This window comes from Procambarus clarkii, chromosome 45 (assembly GCF_040958095.1).
Source record: "Procambarus clarkii isolate CNS0578487 chromosome 45, FALCON_Pclarkii_2.0, whole genome shotgun sequence".
In the NCBI taxonomy this organism is placed as follows: Eukaryota; Metazoa; Arthropoda; class Malacostraca; order Decapoda; family Cambaridae; genus Procambarus; species Procambarus clarkii.
The window spans coordinates 9,252,790-9,274,998 of record NC_091194.1 but is presented as its reverse complement, the minus strand read 5'-3'; the positions used below and the strand labels follow the sequence as shown (position 1 = coordinate 9,274,998).

The following is a 22,209-nucleotide window of genomic DNA, read 5'->3' as shown; positions in this document are numbered from 1 at the left end:
CTCTCTGAGGAAGTCAGGTTCTGGCTCGTGGTCCCCGGTTGGCCAATAGAACTCCGTGACTGATGACACCTAGTAGTATGGCACTTAAACAGTGTGATAGCTTCGAGGAGCCAACAGGGCTCGCCCAGTAACTTTCGTTTCATTACATTCAGAACCATTTGGGGGGGGGGGATGGGGTTGCCTGCCCTGCTATATGTATTTCATACATACCCTTTTTTTTCTCAAGCTTTTCTTGTTACTCTTGCTGGTTGGTCAGTAAGGTACTGAGATGGAATTATCAACTCCTGCAGTTGACCAAACCAACATTTAATATTAAACTTTATCTTATCCTTGTTAGGCCTCATTAAGATTATGAAATTGTTTCCATTGCATAGAATAGATATACAGTATATTCACTTGGAAGCCTACTGTACATAGAAGGATGATACAGTTAATCCAAGGAATTAAAAATCTTCTGTATAGAGAGAGAGATTAAAAAAAAGCTTAATTTACATTCTCTAGAATGACAGAGCAAGAGGTGGCATGATTATAGTATGTAAATGGATGAGAGAGTACATCAAAGGGATTATAAATGTTTTAATTATATAAAGTCAAACTAGAACATTGCGTAGAACATTGGCACATACAAAGCAGTCCCCTGTCATTTCTATCCCACCTAGGAATCGAACCCGAAATCCCCGATTGCGAGTTGAAAATGAAGCAGTGTTCTGTGCACGTAAAACAATCCATCGATATTATGCCTATTAAGTTAGCCAGTAATTTGTTCTTTAAATCAACAACCCTGTTTTCAAATCATTACTTAACCAGGTCTTTTCTAAATATATATTCTAGTTTATTTTTATTTTAAATTGTTATTTTAAAACTGTTTATATCCATTTTATTCATGTCAAATGCAGGTTAGACATAAATATGAATTGAGTTTGGGTGGATATAAATAGCTGCTTAGTATGGGCCAATAGACCTCGTTTAGTTAAATCTTATGTATGGAAAACATATGTTGGGGGGGCTGTCTTGCAGGCCTGGAAGCTTATGTTGGGACAGTCTCATGGATCTGGAAGTATATCTTTAGCAGTTTTGTAGGATTGGAACAACATTAGGGCAAGTCTCCCACGGTTCTGGGTGACAGTCATAACTGTGCGCGTTCTCAATGAGTTCACAAGTTCACCCACAAGTTCACCATAATGCAAGAATTCAGATTAGTTAATTCCCATTAGTTATTAGTAAACCATCTGCAATAAAAAATCTGTATGCATATTTGAAGGAACCAAAATGTCAATTTCATTTCAAATGGTTATATGGTGCTACATAGCCTTCTGGCTTGTAGCCTTTTAATAATTACTACAAATGGTTATATATTTCAGCAACATTTGTGGCTTATTCTCTGTATAGTGGGTTATTCTCTTGTTTTTTATATACATGTCCAACTTTGGCAACCATGTCCTTGTAAATTATATTGCTTCATGATTATTCATTGACATTAAAATGGAATGCATGGTAGAAAAAGCTTTTAGGATACAAATGAAAGTGAAATTAGAAAAATAGTCACTTATATTTACAATGTTGGGTACATATGCAAGTCTTGAAGAGTGTGTGATTGGTCATAGTACAATACTTTTTCTAACCTCACAAAGAGTCACCTTAAAGGTATACATGTCATAATTACTCACGTGGTGGCAATGTTGACATTCTCTGGAAGCCATGCAGGTAAAGGTACCAGTACTCGGTACAGTACTATTACTCATGAGGTGTGGTAACATACTTCAGTGCCTTGAGTATTGGAGTGCCATGTATATTTTCTTTTGATACTTTGACCAGAATTACATTTCTACGCATGTGATACCAACTCACGCAGGTGAAAGCTACTGCACCACGCCCAGGAGTCGAGCATTTACGAAACCTGTACACCTATTCTCAGTCATGGCGACTTTCTTTACATTTATTACGCTTCAAGACTGCATAACCCAAGATTATTACTGTTATAAACAACCTTATAGTTCTTATCTCAAACTGTAAACATAGCTGTTATGATCATTGAAAGATGTACAGTACAGGATTCTAAAGTGGTTGCATAAATGCTTGACGACTCCTGGCCCTGGGGGGCCTGACAGCTGAATGGATAGCACATGGGAATCGTAGTTCTAAGGTTCTGGGTTTGATCCCTGGTGGAGGTGGAAACAAATGGGCAAAGTTTTTTCACCCTGATGCTCCTGTTCACCTAGCAGTAAATAGGTACCTGGGAGTTAGGCTGCTTCCAGGAGGGGGGTGTAACAAAAAGGAGACCTGGTTAAGGACCAGACTGCGGGATGCTAAGCCCCAAAATCATCTAGATATTCACCCCTTAGTCTAAATGAAAGGTAAAATAGAAAAATTTAGGGAATTTTCGAATAAAGGGAACCTCTTCCTTTCTTTTATCATATCAGAGAAAACTAAATTGATTGATTGAAAAGTACAGTATATATAATTTAGCTGCTCTGGGGGAATGGGATGGCATTTGAATTTGGCAGCCTAGAGGACAACCACTGCTTGTGACACCGCTTCCTCAAAGTAGGGGCATGTAATTAGGGGAGGGTGGGGGTATATATAGGTTAGGGGGGCATGTTTAAGGGTAGGAGGGAAAATGTGTGTGTGTGTAGGAGATGGAGGAAGCATGTATGTAGGGGGAGGGAATATATGTGTAAGGGAGGGAAGAGGGGGGGGGGGGGGTTCAGGGAGGGATTGTGTGTGTTGGGGGGAGGAGGAGGAAAGGGGGATGTTTGTAGGGAAGGGAGGGAGTACATTTGTTGGGAAAGTAGGGGCCATGTCGTTAGGAGAGGGAGGGGGGAATGCGAGTGTAGGGAAGGGCCCCATGTGTTCTTGTCTGTGCGAGTGTGGCATGTGTGTTAGGCATGTATTTGGGAAGGTTGTATGTGTGTTTAGAGGCATGCATGTAAGGTGGGCATGTGTTTATATAGAGTGGACGTGTCTTGTGTTTGTGGAATGTGTACATACATATTTTCCAGCTTACACAGCTGAGGTTTAATGACCATTAATACAATGCATATTGTCGGAGAGCATTTTAAACTAAAAAATTTGATACCTTACCCATTAAACTATCACTATTGGAAGCGAAGGTGTGTCTTGTGGGATACACAGAGAACAAATGATCAACATTTGTTGATATCAACGGATCTATTGCTGCGTTACCAGCCTCTAGCAGCCATCAACACAAACACCTCTTGTGCATAGGGGTAGGCTCAAATCGTACATGAAGCAGTTCGACGAAGCTCTTTTTCAGTTTGTTGAAACGTATACTGCATTGTTAGGTTAGGAAGCATTGGCTTAGGTTTAGGCTGTGTTAGGCACGGTTGGGTTGGTTTTAAATTCCATTGGCAAACTGTTTTATGTACGATGTAACTTATCCAATTCGAATCCTTTGGAAACTGATGCCAAAAATATCCCCACATAAAAAATTACTATTTGCTCAGGACAAACTACTTATTATAAGAAAAAAAGATGATAATAATTTGCTATATTTCCAAATTAACATTGCATTTGACCTCTAAACACACACTTATGTAGAAGACATTGTGTTAAATACTGTAATAATATTGGGCGACACGAGCTCAGTTTAGTGGTATCTCATCTCCGAGAAAGACCAAGCAACTAATGTTGGTGTATACAAGTTTCTCACAATATAAATTTCAGAGTGGGCATTTGTACACAAGTGTGAACCATTATGCAAGGCTTCCAGGTGTCCAAATGATGATAATCGTCATCATGATGATATTAAGAAAATCAATAGGAGCCGTGAGGAGGATTGGAACCTATGATCTGGGTCCTCCCAACCAATGCCTTAGACCACTATACCACAATATGGTAAAACACAGGATTTCCTCAGGAATCCTAGAGGATTCGGTTGAATACCAGGTTACAATGTTTTATCTCCATGTCGTGGTGTAGTCAAAGGTGTTTGCTTGGGAATACCCAGAGCAAAAGTTTGAATCCTCCTCATGGTTCTTACTGATTTTCTCATTAATACATCACGTTAATGCAATTTCTTTGTGCTAATAATAATAATAATAATAATAATGAGAAAATCCACAGAGGCTGTGAGGCGACGCGAACAGTCACCTAACAGCCCCCCCAGTGGATTTTCTTGATGTATATCACGTTAGTGTGATTTTGTGTGTAAATAATAATAATAAGTCCCAAGAGGCGATTTAACATACTGTACATTTGAGATCACGGTACCAAAATTGTGAACTTAGCTTAACTTATTAAACTTTATAGACGTTTTCAAGTATTTTTGTAGCGTGTCGTATATTATCGTTTAAATATATTGTAAACGGTGTAATTATAAAGTAGATAACAATCGACAAATAACTGGAAACGATCATACAAATCCTGACAATTTTAGGAACAAATATTTCCATTAACTTTTGCATTTGGCTTAAATTTTGTTTTTCAAATGTCACACACAACTAGTGTTTCTTAAGTCACACATTCTTTTACCTTCAAAATAAAATATATCTCGGCAAACATAATGCATTACTGAATATTGGTATAAATTTGTTTTGTTAGCCTAAAAATTATCAGACAGCTATCATTACAGCACAAATTCATTTACATGATGTATTTTCAACAATATTTGAGATGTCTGTTTCATAAAAATTCCATAAATACAAATTATTTATTATATATCCCCACACATACCAACCTGTCTCTTACAAATTACATCTGAATTTGGCCATTTGCCCGTATGGCTGAAAATGGACGTAATTTGAAAATGAAAAAGAAATACAAAATAAATTTTTGGATTTTTTTTCCAAAACAGTAAGTTAAGGGTCCTCTGGTAAGTTAGGAGGGCAGGAAATTCTCCTAAAGTTTCAAAATTCATGAAAAACGTTAAAACGGGACAGTACGTACATAACTTAAATGAGCCGATTTCATTTAAAATTACTGTACTGTACATCCATTTTTGGTCATAGCGCGCATACGAGCAAAAAGTAACATTATTTTTTAAGAGGACGGGTTGCGCGCGCACACACACACACACCCACAGTTAGACAGGGAATTAGACAGCTGTTATGGGCTGTTTCCTGGGGGAAGAGTCGATTGTTTGACAGTTGAGAGGCAGGACAAAAGAGCCAGAGATCAACTAGGTGAATACACACACCTCTGATAACCAAAGACAATGTGATTACAGAAGAATTAGTAGATGAAAAATAATAACAATAGAAATTGACCCTTTAAGGGTTACTATAATTACAAAGTGATGATGATTGGAAATTTTGGTCATTAAGACACACTTTCAAGGAAGACAGAAGTTGAAACAACCTGAATGAAACAAAATGATTAAATGAGGAGTAGTGAAGAAGCAATTTTTTTCTGCAAGGTGATCATTAAGCCAGCCTGTGAAATGGAAAATTAAAGAGAACCAATCAAATCATCTGAGGAAGGGTGAATGAAGGGCAAAGAAGGAAAACATGTTTCTGAAAATTTTGTATCAAACATAGCAAGCTAAAAATCCTGGAGTTAAATGAGATAAAACAGTTTAAGATGCCAGATATTGTCACACTACCAGAGATGAAACTGATAACATTTACATGAGGTGGTGTTCCCGAGGGGCTCCTCAATCTGGAGATGACAGACAAAATTAGAGAGAGGTGGAGGCGTTGCTGTGCTGGTGAATGACTCATTTGTGGGTTTGGCGTTTTATCTTCAGACACTGACGTGTCTGCAAATGGTAAGAAATTTGGTAATCGAGAACTCACGATAAGTTGACAATGGCACTGGACATCTGTAATCAGGATGATAAGCTGAAAGATATCTGCTGGTAGCCTCTAAGCATTAAACACATGACCATAGGAAAAGTTAGATGACAAATGAGAGGAGCTTATAAAGATCATGAAAAAGTTTATGGTAAGACCAGATAAAATAATTATTTTTAGTACTCTAACTTTAATTTTAAATCAATAGACTGGAAGGCCTACGAAGCAAGAATGAAGGACATTTGAACTAGCAGCTGTGAACCTCGTATTAGAGGCATTAATTTATCAGCATGCTAATTAAGGAAGGAGAATGTTCCATCAATGCTGGATTTGATATCTACAGGATTTACTATATCTTTCCTATATCAGGAAAGATATAGCTGACCTACAGTACCTTCCTCCATGGGGGCAACGGCGATCATATCTTTTCGGGAATTAAATGTTATGCATTATAATCACAAAGAAAAGGGAAAAATTTAAACAGCAGAAAAACTTAAATTTCAAGAGAGACTATGAGGAGCTCAGCAAGTTCTTTAGTGATTTTGACTGGAAACATGTGTTGGACAAGGAAGTAAATGAGATGTATGCCAAACTTTGTAAGATACATGATGAAGGTACAACAAAATTTATACCAAAACAGAGATGAACTAGAAAATAGGATTGATTCAACAGAAATTGTGAGAAAGCCGGAAAATAAGACAGTAAACCCTCAAACCTACCAGCAATGCAAACAAGCAAGAAACAACTACACAGCAGTAAGAAGAGAGGCAGAAGAAACTGAGAATGGGATAACAGAGTACAGTAATGTAAAACAGAATCCTGCTTATTCTATAGTCATAAAAAGCAAGTTGCATGTAAATGATAAAATCTAGGAAGTTAAAAATGGAGAACAGATTCAGAGATTGAGAAAGAAATGTATGAAGCACTAACTTAGTAATTCCAAAATGCGTTTAAAATTATGTTTTCAGAAAATCAGACACAATACAGACTTCAGAGCACAACATAAAAGTGTCAAGAAGTAATTGTTAAAGGAAGGCACCAGTGCCGGGAAGACTGTAGCACCATCTGTGTTGCTGGATACAGTATTCAAAAGACGCTATCACTCCAATATGAGAAAGAAAAGACGTAAGGTAATCGACATCAAAGGTATCATATTCACCAAGGATTGTCAAGGGACATAAGGAAAGCAAGACATATGATCATACTGAAAATCGGGGTATTCTCCATGGAAGTGCACAACTATTAGTGGGAACAATGCAGTTTGGACAAAAAAGGAGCAGGATGTGGTTCCATTAAGTAAATATAAATGGGTGTAAACGATATGCAATCTAGCCAAAGCCGTTTCCCATCGTCTATTACAGTGGTGGGAGGAAGGCCAAAGGGAAAGGTCACATTTGTGAGCATGTAGTTAATTATCTGTAATGCCAGCCCAATGACCCTGCCAACAGTCATGGGTTGCAGAATAAATGACTGGATAGAAATCTGAATAGGAAATCCTGTTCTGGGTAATGTTGCATGCACGAATAGCCTCCTTAGGGACAGTGTCCACAAGTTCATTTTAGGTAACTCCAATATGGCTGGGAACCCATCAAAATTCGACTGTATTTTATGTGCCAGAGATAAGAAACAGCCAGTACAGTATTGGATTATGAACACCATAGAATGCAATGGTTAAAAAAAGACTTGAGCCATGAGGGACTGCGAGAATCAACCATAATGACAAAATGTTGACGTAAAGAAAGCAGCTGATGAAGAGCAACAAAATTGTATAGTTCCCCTTGAAGATGCTAATCTCTGGAGGTAGGCGGCACGTATAAGTTTGATTGCCAACACTGTTAGCAGACCCATCTGTGAACAGAGTAATAGTGTGTGGGTGAAAGGAAAAAATGATCAAGGCAAAGGTTTTTCACAACAGAAGGGAAAGTATACAACCCGTCCTCTTAAAAATAACGTCACTTTTCGCTCGTATGCGAGCTATGGCCAAATTTGGACGTAATTTGAAATGAAATCGACTCACAAAAGTAACGTACTGTTCTGTTTTCTGTTTGAGTCGTCCGGCTTACTCGGCAAGGTTAGAAGAGGAAACTTTCCAGTAATGTTTTGAAACTTTATGAGAATTTCCTGCCCACCTAACCTATCAGAGAATCCTTAACTTACTGTTGTTGAAAAAAAAATCCCAAATTTATTTTTATTTTTTTCATTTTCAAATTACTTCCACTTTCGGCCATACGGGTAAACAGCCAAAAGCGACGTTTTTTTTTAAGAGGACAGGGTGTTACTTAGCCTTCACCATGTGGGTCAAGATCTTGCAAAATTTCACAAGTTGGACCATATATGGAGGACAAAGTAGGAATAACATGAGGCGAGGCAATAGGTTGCCAATGTAAACCAAGAGAGAATCTTGAAAGAAGTGTCAAAATGAGATAGAAAAGTTGCTCAAGGAGGTAGGAAGAAACAAATTAGTTGGTCCACATGAAGTCTCACCTTGGGCTGTGAGGTAATGTGCATCCGAGCGGAGGATTCACTTCATTTTTGTTTTCAGACACACACACACACACAGTAATGAAATACCTAAAAGTCATTGTTAGGAGCTTTCCTCATCGACGAGGACTTGAGAATTTTCAAGATACAATAATAGTCACCTGCACATCAACAAGCTTAATAGAAAACTGACACAGCTGTAATACCAAAACACATACAATAAAAAAATATAAATTATCAGGGTTATACAGTATATAAAATGTTGAAAGCAGCAATGTAGATTACTAAAAAATATCTCTTGGAAAACCAGCGAGGGGGCACAAGTACATACAGAGTACAGTATCTTATTTTCTAGGACCAAGTTATTTGGAATTAAACATCGAAATATTTAAAGTATTACAAATTGAAAACATTAGTCAAATGCTATACAAAGCTACTGAACTTTTATTCATCCCAGCATCACATACACAAACCATCTCTTACAAAGAAAATTTCTAGATTAATAAATTAGTTTCATCTGAAAACCACATTCAATCTGCTATTTGGTATTGACCCCTAGCCTTAATAACATATGTACTGTATATGGAACAGACCGGAGGAAGCAACAAGATTTTCATCTCCATATCTTCCTCATTTCTATGAGAATCTCTCAACAAATAGTTTAACACTTTCATAGATAACACTGTGGATACCCTATATACATTTCTATGCATGTTATTGGTGTTCCGTTGTCTCACAGTCTGCTTAATAACACTGGAAGTAATCATTCATTTATCCAATTACGATCTAATATTCACATTATTTTCTTGGTAAGGGATAGTTTGTCCACAATTTATAAGTTTTTTTATTGATTTAATTGAAAATGGTTCTTGATATTATTTCCCTTACACTTACCTTCGTACTTAAAACAATGGCTATTTACCATTGTCTGGAACATGATTTATATCATTAACAAAACCAGTTGTGTATTTTTCCCCTAATAGAGGAAAATTATATTGGTGTAAAATCCATTAATGTGCATCCCAAAATGTAAACATAGTCGAAGAAAGGCCCAAGATGCGTTTCTTCCAGCAGAATTTCCAGATGTAAGAGTTCATTTATGCGCTCCAACCTCACCCCTTACAAGCAGAAAGCAGCTGTAACTTTTTTGGGGGTGAGAAAAATCTGGCACTCTCCTGCCACGGGGCTTTTAGGTTGCTTCTCCTCGTATAAAGGATACTTTTGGCTACGCTTTACGCGGCTTCTTGGTAGCCATCATGTTGAGAGGGTCTTTGCCGTAACGCGCAAACACTTCCCGCTTGAAACCCTCGAAGAGCCGCCGGTTGGCGTTGTTCTGCTTCTCCCGCCATGCCGGGCGGGTCCGCTTGACCTGCATCCCCCAGTGTAGGGTGAAGATGGGCGAGAGGACGTGGAAGGTGTACCCAGAGACGTGCATTTCGTACACCTGTGGAGGACAAGACGTGCTGACCATACACTGATACAGTTCATAGTAACGACAGGTGACACCATAACACCAATGATGACTAAAGATTACTAAGAATCTGTTATCATTTTATTAATTCTGCTAAAATTTACCTACTTAAAATTATCAGTTAGATTAAGGACCTGCCCGAAACGCTGCGCGTACTAGTGGCTTTACAAGATTGTAAATACTATGCTATGTATTCTCACAAATCCCAATGTACCTTCTTGTATATAAATAAATAAATTAAAGCTTATGTAGTGCCACATCAAGGAAGGAGAGGAGCCATCAGGGAGAGAGACAAGCACTACACAGCGTATGCTTTACGACACTAATATACCTACTCCACGCAACCTTTATTAATAATATTCTAACCATAACAGTCAAATTATTCACTTCATGAACAAAAAGGAATAAGTGAGGGAAGCGTAAGATAAAGCGGCAGGAAAAGGAAAGACAAATAGATGCACAGTAAACAAGAACAACTTCACAATAAACAAGGAGAAGAAGAAGCAGGGGACAAAGAGAGCACGAGAAAGCCAGAAATTAGTAAGGCAAATTATAGCCATAACTTTAGAGAAAGGCGCAGGAAATTCTACAACAATGCTTGAGAAGAGCTTGAAGGTGACACGAAGACGGAATTTATGACCAAATTAAAAATAATAGTAATAAACGAGAGAAATAGTGCGTGGGTGAAACAGCCTAACCCCCCGCTCATGACATGACAGTGAGGACGCCCCCACCCTCCTCCACCCTCACCAACTGTCAACTTTTTTAGGTCCGATTCACGAAAGCAGTTACGCAAGCACTTACGAACGTGTACATCTTTCCTCAATCTTTGACGGCTTTTGTTACATTTATTAAACAGTTTACAAGCATGAAAACTTCCCAATCAACTCTTGTTATTGTTATAAACAGCCTCCTGGTGCTTTGGAGCTCATTAACTGTTTAATAATTGTAAACAAAGCCGCCAAAGATTGAGAAAAGATGTACCGGTTTGTAAGTGCTTGCGTAAGTGCTTTCGTGAATTTGGCCCAAGGGTGGGAGAAACAAGACGATCAAAAAAAGGCGAAGACGAGATATAGAAGGCAGGAAAATAATAATGCCTTATGGTAAAAACAAAAAACATAGTGACATTTCAAAAGTGTAAAGGGTTTTCAAGTCTGATGAAACTTACAAACTATCGCTAGCATTACCCCCTAAGCGCTCAAGTACATTATGTAAGCGAACATTTTTCGTGTCAGGTTCCGGGCTAATTTCGTTAATGAAGAAAACAAACCGGGTTAAAAGTTTGTAAGAGGGATAGAGGGAAAAGGTGAAAGAGTGATGGAGACAATGAACAGGCGTAATATATGGATGATAGACCAAAAATACGATGAGAGAGGGGACGCGAGAGAGATAGGAGAGACAGGAGATATAATAAAACCTAATAAAGCCAGGAAGAAAGAGAATATGAGACAATATAAGGCAATATATCGGTGTAATGCTCCTCTCACTTGATAACTGCTGACACCCCGCTCTTCTCTCGCTGCCACCACTGTTGTCACTGCTGATACAACTGTTGTCACTGCTGATACAACTGTTGTTACTGCTGATACAACTGTTGTCACTGCTGATACAATTGTTGTCACTGCTGATACAACTGTTGTCACTGCTGATACAATTGTCACTGCTGATACAATTGTCACTGCTGATACAACTGTTGTCACTGCTGATACAACTGTTGTCACTGCTGATACAACTGTTGTCACTGCTGATACAATTGTTGTCACTGCTGATACAATTGTTGTCACTGCTGATACAACTGTTGTTACTGCTGATACAACTGTTGTCACTGCTGATACAACTGTCGTCAATGCTGATACAACTGTTGTCACTGCTGATACAACTGTTGTCACTGCTGATACAACTGTCGTCACCGCTGATACAACTGTTGTCACTGCTGATACAACTGTTGTCACTGCTGTTACAACTGTCGTCACTGCTGATACAACTGTTGTCACTGCTGATATAACTGTTGTCACTGCTGATACAATTGTCACTGCTGATACAACTGTTGTCACTGCTGATACAACTGTCGTCACTGTTGATACAGTTGTTGTCACTGCTGATACTACTATTCAACCATGGTACACCTAATGTCACTCCTTGACACCACTAACCATTCCACTTATAGAGGATATTACGAGAGGGTCTTATTGATACCTCTTTGACACATCTGCCTCTCTAGGATCTGTCTGTGTCTCCTAGTTTGGCTGTTTCTAACTTTAAATAATGCTTCTTTGTTTGTCAATTACCCTTAGATTAGACTCTTCTGTGCGATGAGAATCAGTCTTTCCTCGTAGCTCAAGCCCTTCAGCTCAGAAATGAGCCTTGTTGCATATATTTGACCTTTTCTATATTTGTCTTTTGCTTTTCCAGTTGAGGGTTCCATATTGGGCTGCATATTCAAGAGTGGGTCTGGCATAGGTTGCCTATAAGGCCCAGAAAGCTCCTTTCCCATAATTAATAAAAGCCAGTTTAGCATATACCATTGACATTAGTCTGTTAATTACTGACTACTCCCAGGTCTTTCTCTCTTTCTGAACAACAATCCGTCTCCTCTAACCTATACTGCTATATGAAGGTATTCTCGCTCCAAGCTAAGGGACACATTCAGCACCGCTCCTGTGCCAGGTAAGTCCACTACGGGCTCACCATAGTCCGTGCTACTCGAAACGAGTAGCTGAATCTATAACAACAACAACATCCAAGCTAAGCTTAGCTGCCAACACTCACACATCGTGTCAACAAGGCGGACAGCCCGCCTGCTTTCATAACTCTCACTGTATTTCCCACTTCTAAACTTCCCTACACCTATGCCTCTCGATCCTCTTTACTCCCACCCCCCCCTCAAAAAACAACTGACCTGGGTGTTGCGAGTGAAGCCGTAGCCGAGAAAGCGTTCATCGTGAGTGGGCGCGTCGTCGCGGGCCACATAGAAGGGCTCGTAGAAGAACTCGAAGTTGGTGACGTCGTGGCTGACGGAGACCCGTCCCTCCAGCGGCTTCTCCTGCTCCCTCGCCTCCCACCTGCAACGGTACACACCTGTCAGCCGCTGTCAACGTGGTACACACCTGTCAGCCGCTGTCAGCATGGTACACACATGTCAGCCGCTGTCAGCATGGTGCACACCTGTCAGCATGGTACACACCTGTCAGTCGCTGCCAGCTTCTGTCAAAGTTTCTGTCAACGTGTTGTCAGCTTGACCCAGCTGTATCAACAGGCACTGCAGTACACTGTGCATCATAAAGGAACAACAGCGGTGATAAGTGCACAAATAATACTATTTAGGACGAAGACAGTAAGGTCTTTTCCCGGAATGCCTTTTATTCTCCTCTCCAAGGCTATGGGTCCTCCCAGTATTAAACGCGGTTATATAAGATAACAACATTTTTGTTTACATGGATCGTCAAAAGATTCATATTCGAATAAGAAAAACACGAGAGAATTGTTCTACCTCCCACACCACGGATGCTCACAATAGGGAAGAGGATCAGAGGTACCTAACTGGTACCCAAATGAGATCGACTTGAGAATGGTCCAGGACGGACCGAAACGTCGTCGTCCCTTCACCTTCTAGTGTGTGTGGTCTGGTCAACATACTTTAGCCACGTTATTGTGACTCATCGCCTGCATACCCAAATGATTATTAAGCTTTCCCTGGAGCACAGCTAAGATCTCTGGCGGTAATTCATCACTTCGTCCACGCTGTATAAGATGCAGTTCACAATAGCATGGACAAGAGCAGAGGAAGTGTGCAATCTTTCTCTATGGTACCATATTGCTTTATGGCACCGCTGCTCTATGGTACTATATTGCCTTATGGCACCGCTGCTCTATGGTACCATGTTGTCTTATGGCACCGCTGGTCTATGGTACCAGGTTGTCTTATGGCACCACTGCTCTATGGTACCATATTGCTTTATGGCACCGCTGCTCTATGGTACCATGTTGTCTTATGGCACCACTGCTCTATGGTACCATATTGCTTTATGGCACCGCTGGTCTATGGTACCATATTGCTTTATGGCACCGCTGCTCTATGGTACCATATTGCTTTATGGCACCGCTGCTCTATGGCACCATGTTGCCTTATGGCAGCAGTGAACCTGTTAAAGAGTTCTCCCCGTTGGTGCTGGAGAAGGTGAGAGAAGAAGGCCGCGTAACGAGGAGTAACGGTCGTAAGGCAAGGTAATTATCGTTAATCACCAATTAGCAGCCTGGAGGCACTCTGGAGAAATTGTCAGATCAAAAAATTCTTGTTTGAATTTTCCGTCTTTGGTGCGTAGACTCGGGTGAATGGAACTATGGAAATCAATGTTTCCAGTAATATAACGCGCTTTTTTTTTTTGCTGTATGGCTTGCTAACCCTTGTCGATGCAAACCATATGAACCATAAGGCTCTGTCCCCTCTGGTTTGATGCTTCCTGTTAGGGAATTGAGCCGAGATGTGTCCGTACCTGACTCATGTTTGTGCTAGTGATTGTAAGTTCCAAGAGGTATTAATTAATATTCTTCTTCATAACACACACTCTTACCGTACCTGTTTAAGTTACTCCTCTCACTTCTCCTCTCCCCTACGTGGTGTCCTCGCTACAACACACCACACACGGGGCTCATAAACCTCTCGTCATGTTACACAATTTGTCATGGCGGGAGCCACGACCTGAACCACAAGTGTTCTCTCTGAACCACAAGTGTTCTCTCTGAACCACAAGTGTTCTCTCTGAACCACAAGTGTTCTCTCTGAACCACAAGTGTTCTCTCTGAACCACAAGTGTTCTCTCTGAACAACAAGTGTTCTCTCTGAACCACAAGTGTTCTCTCCATGATTGTCCCCACATTTGTCACCTGTTGGTGAGCGCCGGGCCCCTCTTGTTGTGACCGTCACAGCGGTCAGGGTACACCATACAGGTCATCACAGCGGTCAGGGTGCACCGTAAAGGTCATCACAGCGGTCAGGGTGCACCGTAAAGGTCATCACAGCGGTCAGGGTGCACCATACAGGTCATCACAGCGGTCAGGGTGCACCATAAAGGTCATCACAGCGGTCAGGGTGCACCATACAGGTCATCACAGCGGTCAGGGTACACCATAAAGGTCATCACAGCGGTCAGGGTGCACCATACAGGTCATCACAGCGGTCAGGGTGCACCATACAGGTCATCACAGCGGTCAGGGTGCACCATACAGGTCATCACAGCGGTCAGGGTGCACCATACAGGTCATCACAGCGGTCAGGGTGCACCATACAGGTCATCACAGCGGTCAGGGTGCACCATAAAGGTCATCACAGCGGTCAGGGTGCACCATACAGGTCATCACAGCGGTCAGGGTGCACCATACAGGTCATCACAGCGGTCAGGGTGCACCATACAGGTCATCACAGCGGTCAGGGTGCACCATACAGGTCATCACAGCGGTCAGGGTGCACCATACAGGTCATCACAGCGGTCAGGGTGCACCATACAGGTCATCACAGCGGTCAGGGTGCACCATACAGGTCATCACAGCGGTCAGGGTGCACCATAAAGGTCATCACAGCTTGACGCTCAGTAAGAGCAAGACTAACAGTAACATGGAACCAGCGAGTCTAAATGGATTCAAAGAACAGGCACTCATATTAAAATGCTGGGACTGCACGATGTATATACAGATGAGAGAGTACAGTACAGTAAAGAGTACTTCCTTCCACCCTGGCAGATAGTACCTTTTGACATCCTGACCCCTGCATACCCCACCAAGAAACTAATCACAAATAACCTCATGCTCAGCTTGCTGCTAAATTAAGCACCATAGAACACATTCACAATATACAAACTAAAAACAACATCGCACAGACCATGTACACTGACGGATCACTCAATACAGCTACAGGGAGGGCAGGAAGTGCTGTTATTGTTCATCAGCCCGATGGCAGCACAATTCAAAGGAATATATGAATTAGTAACTGAGCACCCACAATGCAACTTGAGTTGGTAGCGATACTGGTAGCACTCGAAATTATTGACAACATTGAAGTAGACACCTTAATTATTTCCGACTCCTTTTCCTCACTACTAACAATAAACAGTTTGCAATCAAGTAATAACGTGCTTGTCTCAGAAGCCAGACATAGATATATAACCATACTTAGCAAGAGGGTAAATATAAAAATGTTGTGGATTCCTTCTCACATTGGTCTGCAGGAACATGACAAAGTTGACGCCGTTGCTAAGGCTGCAGTAAATAAAGACAGTATTGAACGGAATCTTGAGTTATCAAACAGGTCCCTTAAAAGTGTCATTAGAGAACTCCTGGATGAATTTGAAGAAAGTTGAACAGTGCAAATTGGAACTAGCAGGTCCATTGTTCATCACAATGAAATGTGTGAAGTAAAACATGTGTATGGGGCAAGTAACAAAGTCAGTAGACTAACAGATGTTGTCACAGTTCGTATAAGACTTGGCTACAAGTATCTCTGGCAGTTCGGTTTGTATAGGGATCTAGATGAAGTAAAGTGTAAAGTGTGTGGACAAAGACAGGGACACACACTCGAACACTATATCTTGGAATCTAGTAAAATTGAGCCATTTAGAGATAAATCTAAACTCACGTTGTATGATATACAACCTATCTTATTACTAAGGATAAAATACCTGAAATCCTTGCACTGTATCCATATTTAGTTCCATGACCTGCAAACAGCCAATGCAAACACCACCAACCCTCAGGGACCAGATTCACGCAAGCACTTACGAACGTGTACATCTTTCCTCAATCTTTGACGGCTTTGGTTACATTTATTAAACAGTTTACAAGCATGAAAACTTCCCATTCAACTGTTGTTAATGTTATAAACAGCCTCCTGGTGCTTCGGAGCTCATTAACTGTTTAATAATATGAAACAAAGCCGCCAAAGATTGAGAAAAGATGTACAGGTGCGTAAGTGCTTGCGTAACTGCACACTTGGCCCCTGGACACCGACGCCAGACCCCCCAACAGTAAACAAACACACGAGTAAAGGCAGCAAGTGCGCCACGAGTCGAGAAAGAACAAATATATAGCGAGTGTCTCCAGGTGTTTGTAATGACTTCAATTCAGGCGAAATTTGCCAACTGTGAGAGTAACCGGCCCATCATGGTCCAGTCGGTAGTGCTTGTGCCTGGGAGGCAGGCTCGATCCCAGTATACGTAACCTACTTTAATTTCATTATGCAACAAAATGACCCATTGGCGCATTATTATAGGCGAGTGGAGAAGTAAAGGAGGATAACCGACCAGCATAACGTGTGTGGGCTGAGCCAGCCACGTCGTTGTGACATTCTCTCCAGATTATATATATACACTGACATTGTTGTTGTTGTTGTTGTGGTGGAGGTGTGTGATGGCGCGTGTTACCGCTGACCCGAGCGAGGCGTGGTGCAGCTGACCCGGGCGAGGCGTGGTGCAACTGACCCGGGCGAGGCGGGGTGCAGCTGACCCGGGCGAGGCGGGGTGCAGCTGACCCGGGCGAGGCGGGGTGCAGCTGACCCGGGCGAGGCGGGGTGCAGCTGACCCGGGCGAGGCGGGGTGCAGCTGACCCGGGCGAGGCGGGGTGCAGCTGACCCGGGCGAGGCGGGGTGCAGCTGACCCGGGCGAGGCGGGGTGCAGCTGACCCGGGCGAGGCGGGGTGCAGCTGACCCGGGCGAGGCGGGGTGCAGCTGACCCGGGCGAGGCGGGGTGCAGCTGACCCGGGCGAGGCGGGGTGCAGCTGACCCGGGCGAGGCGGGGTGCAGCTGACCCGGGCGAGGCGGGGTGCAGCTGACCCGGGCGAGGCGGGGTGCAGCTGACCCGGGCGAGGCGGGGTGCAGCTGACCCGGGCGAGGCGGGGTGCAGCTGACCCGGGCGAGGCGGGGTGCAGCTGACCCGAGCGAGGCGGGGTGCAGCTGACCCGAGCGAGGCGGGGTGCAGCTGACCCGGGCGAGGCGGGGTGCAGCTGACCCGGGCGAGGCGGGGTGCAGCTGACCCGAGCGAGGCGGGGTGCAGCTGACCCGAGCGAGGCGGGGTGCAGCTGACCCGGGCGAGGCGGGGTGCAGCTGACCCGGGCGAGGCGGGGTGCAGCTGACCCGAGCGAGGCGGGGTGCAGCTGACCCGGGCGAGGCGCGGTGTAGCTGACCTCGCCGCGTCTGGCATTAATGAAGACTTTACAAGCGAAACGTTGCTGCCAATTTTTGTTCTGTCATATCCTTTCCTCCCCATCTGTCTCCCCACCTGCCTCCCTTTCCTCCCCCCTGCCTCCCCATCTGCCTCCCTACCTCGTCTCCTCACCTTTTTTCCTCTGCGTGGATAATATCTAGGGTGTGATTTGCGAATCACTAGTGGCTGTCGCTTGTAGAAAGGAGGGAGAGGGAGAGAGAGAGAGGGGGGGGGAGAGGGAGAGAGAGGGGGGGGGAGGGAGGCGGGGGGGGAGGGAGAGGGGGGGGGGAGAGATGTTGAAGAGGTGGAATACAGAGCATCCCTCCCTGCCCACATTCTCTTTCAAGGATAAAAACAGATCAATATGCGGGGTTCTTGGAGCAAAATCAGCCAATATCTCCTCCACAGTTGCTTTAGGGCGACTAGGCCTTCTCGACCCGTGGCCACAAACTACATTACAGAGCTTCTCTGTAATGTCTATGTACCATCTACTGACCCTCGTACCAGCTGGCTGAAGTATGCTCCGGTGATACCAAATCTAACCCAACAGGAAACCCCCAACAGGACGATCTCTCAACGGAGGCTCTAATTCCAGATGACCATAGGCTCCAGCAATCCTCTCATCCTACCAGCTGTCTGCCTGTCTCACCCGTCTCTGTCTGTCTGTCTCACCCGTCTCTGTCTACCTGTCTCTTGTACACAAGACAGTCTCGTGTTCCTCTTCCTCTTCCTCCTCCAGTGGCTTCATTACACCCGGAGCCTCCCGCCCGGGCTGGAATATGTCCACTAAATATGTACGGTGGCGCAGTTCCAGCCTCTCGCCGGCTGGGAATTGTTTATGGGAATCACGGCAGGAATCTGTGGGATTCCTGGAGGCCGTTTGGTGGGATTGCCAAGATGAGGTTTGCGGTCGTTAAAGGAGATTTTTTTTAAGTGGGATCTGGATGGGGGATTTGGATGATTTTGTCCAATAATCCTATAAATGATCCAGTTATGATTGTGAAAAAATAGTTAATTACATGCATTATGGGGAAAGATATTTTGATAATTTTAAGAACTTTTGATAATTATTATTTATTTATTTATTTGATTATCATAATTATCCAAATAATAATAATAATTAGAAAATAAATTAGCAAATTGTATTAAATTATTGATTAATTTAAGAATTTATAAAATTCTGAATACGTGTAAATTCGTAACAGCATCTTCACGAAAAGACTAAAGCAAGTTTTAGTCTTTTTTGTGAAGACGTCTCTCACCCCTCACAAGAGGGTGAGGAGTGAGAGACGGGGGGTGAGAAAGGGGGGGGAGGACATAGTGTGGCCTGATACATGTTTGTAGAAAGAATGAGGGGTTGATAGAGAGGTGAGAAAGGGGGCAGAGGGAGAGAGGGTAGAGAGACTGAGGGAGAGGGAGGGGGAGAGTGAGGGAGAGGGAGGGGGAGAGGGAGGGGGGATGACCTTCATCACTATGTACTAGTATTGACAAGACCAGATCCATCAGGTTGTTGCAACACGTGTTGTGAACGTTTAAGAGAGAGAGAGAGAGAGAGAGAGAGAGAGAGAGAGAGAGAGAGAGAGAGAGAGAGAGAGAGAGAGAGAGAGAGAGAGAGAGAGAGAGAGAGAGAGAGAGAGAGACAGAGACAGAGACAGAGAGAGAGAGAGAGAGAGAGAGAGAGAGAGAGAGAGAGAGAGAGAGAGAGAGAGAGAGAGAGAGAGAGAGAGAGAGAGAGAGAGAGAGAGAGAGAGAGAGAGAGAGAGAGAGAGAGAGAGAGAGAGAGAGAGAGAGAGAGAGAGACAGAGACAGAGACAGAGAGAGAGAGAGAGAGAGAGAGAGAGAGAGAGAGAGAGAGAGAGAGAGAGAGAGAGAGAGAGAGAGAGAGAGACAGAGACAGAGAGAGAGACAGAGAGAGAGACAGAGACAGAGAGAGACAGAGAGAGAGAGAGAGAGAGAGAGAGAGAGAGAGAGAGAGAGAGAGAGAGAGAGAGAGAGAGAGAGAGAGAGAGAGAGAGAGAGAGAGAGAGAGACAGAGAGAGAGAGAGAGAGAGAGACAGAGACAGAGAGAGAGAGAGAGAGAGAGAGAGAGAGAGAGAGAGAGAGAGAGAGAGAGAGAGAGAGAGAGACAGAGAGAGAGAGAGAGAGAGAGACAGAGACAGAGAGAGAGAGAGAGAGAGAGAGAGAGAGAGAGAGAGAGAGAGAGAGAGAGAGAGAGAGAGAGAGAGAGAGAGAGAGAGAGAGAGAGAGAGAGAGCGTCTATCTTAAAACATTCTTAAGCCACATTCCCCCCATATCCATATTTTCCTGCATCACCCAAACACTGTTGACAGCCTCACCCCACAGATGGCAGCCAGCATGACCTATACATTTCTGGGCACACTCTCGCATCGATGTTTGTGTCAACACACACCATCAATTCGTGGTCTATCACCTACAGATTCACAGCTCTACTGCTACCCATCCATCAATCACGCTGCCTGGTTCAACTGGCTTGGCCCATAATGACTTTCACTGGCCCATTCTGCTCTGACTTGGCCCCTGGCACTTCCTGATTTGACCCTGTCCGCCCTGTCTTGACCTCGCGCCCTGTCTTGACCTAGCGCGCCCTGGCTTGACCTAGCGCGCCTTCCCTTGACCTAGCGCGCCCTAGCTTGACCTAGCGCGCCCTAGCTTGACCTAGCGCGCCCTAGCTTGACCTAGCGCGCCCTAGCTTGACCTAGCGCGCCCTAGCTTGACCTCGCGCGCCCTGTCTTGACCTAGCGCGCCCTCTCTTGACCAACCACGACCCCGACCGTCATCTCTCTTAACCCCTCCTCCTCCTCCTCCTTCACCCTGAAGTACGAAAATCTTAAGGTAAAGAGCGGATAAAGCTAAAATAAATAATCACCAAACCTGATTACCTTGCAAGAGGGGGATGGGGTCCCCCTCTTGAGGGGAAACTTGGTGCTGGGGTTTCTGGGGAAATTTCCATTAGAATTTTTGGTTTGGGGAATTTTTTTTGTGAGTTTTGAGCTGGGCTGGAATGGGTTAAGAATATTTCACAACCTATTCTGGAAAATCTTACTCAGTATTGGGAGTGAATTTATTGGAAAAGTGTTTCAAAAAGTTACCTGGAATATTTAGGGGAAAAGTTTTTAGATTTTTTCCCGAAAGATGTAAATGCTGGTAAGTTTAGATTGAGGACACCACAGGTGTTGGGGGCACCACAGGTGTTGGGGTGGCACCACAGGTGTTGGGGGGCACCACAGGTGTTAGGGCCACCACAGGTGTTTGAGGCACCACAGGTGTTGGGTCTCTCTACCCTCGCATCGCTCTCTTCTCTCCATATCCCAATATCTTCCCCTACACCTGCCTCCATCCATCCATCTCTCTGCCTCCTCCAATCTCAATTCCTCATTTGATATCTTTCACTCTTCCATCTCTAATTCTATTTCCTCTTGTATCTCCTTCCAATCTCCTCCAATTTCTCTCCCTGTGGCCCTAGTAGGGAGAAGATGGCGGGTTCTCCCCCGTCGCGTCGTCTACCAGCTCCCAACTCAATCGTCTGGAAGTCTGCAGCTTTACTGGGCCATCAATGGCCTCCATAAACGTGTTGGTGCAGTGGGTTCTGGAAAGGGGAGTTCTGGATGGGAGGGTTATGGAAAGGGGATGTGGAAGGGGGGCAGAAGGAAGAGGCGCCTCAGAGAGTATAAGATCTACGAGCGCTTCCATCTCTCTCTCCCTCTCCTAAGAGCTATAGACGTTACAAATTAAATATACATCGCCTTAGTTTACGTCTATGTGTATTTGTCTTACTGGTTTTATTACGGTTTTATTAGTTTTGTGTTGATTGTATTTAGTGCTTTTCTTAACGTAATTATAATTGGCGCTGTTTTTCACAAGATCGAATGATGTTCTTTGTCTGCGATCGATGCGACTTTGTTATTGGCGGCTGAAGGCGGGAAAAAGATATGTCCTCTTGCGTGGTCTCATTCCTTCCCTCTATGATCTCACCGGTCCACCTCATGATCTCTAACGTGATCCACATTGACGTGAATGCAACAGTGAAAATTATTGTCAACGTGCAACAAGAAAGAAATGTAATTTTATGGATCGATACACTTCTGTTTTTGTTGCTCGTCGAGGACCTTCCCGTAAGGTATACACGACAGTCACTTGTTTTGGAAGTGGTGTTGAAAAGTCACGGTCAACATCCTTATACAAGCAACCTGTCCTCTCACTTAATTCGCCGCATTTTTTACGGAGTTAAACAATTTGTTAAAAGAATGTGATGCATTGATCAAAATTCAAGCGCGGTAATGCTGACGTTTTCTTGGCC

At 43.5% G+C, this 22,209-nt stretch overlaps 1 protein-coding gene across 1 annotated transcript in view; it reads right to left on the bottom strand.

Moving 5' to 3' along the window:
- Window positions 1-1,530: 1,530 nt before the first annotated feature.
- The window catches only part of LOC123749159 (beta-1,4-glucuronyltransferase 1), a 68,232-nt gene continuing 47,553 nt past the window's right edge, over window positions 1,531-22,209 (bottom strand). The window contains exons 4-6 of the mRNA XM_069301050.1: window positions 13,339-13,443; window positions 12,602-12,790; window positions 1,531-9,675 (exon numbers count right to left, since the gene is read on the bottom strand). Of these exons, the coding sequence (XP_069157151.1) occupies window positions 9,457-9,675; window positions 12,602-12,790; window positions 13,339-13,443 (513 nt within the window). The 3' untranslated portion in view covers window positions 1,531-9,456. The remainder of the gene's footprint in view (window positions 9,676-12,601; window positions 12,791-13,338; window positions 13,444-22,209) is intronic.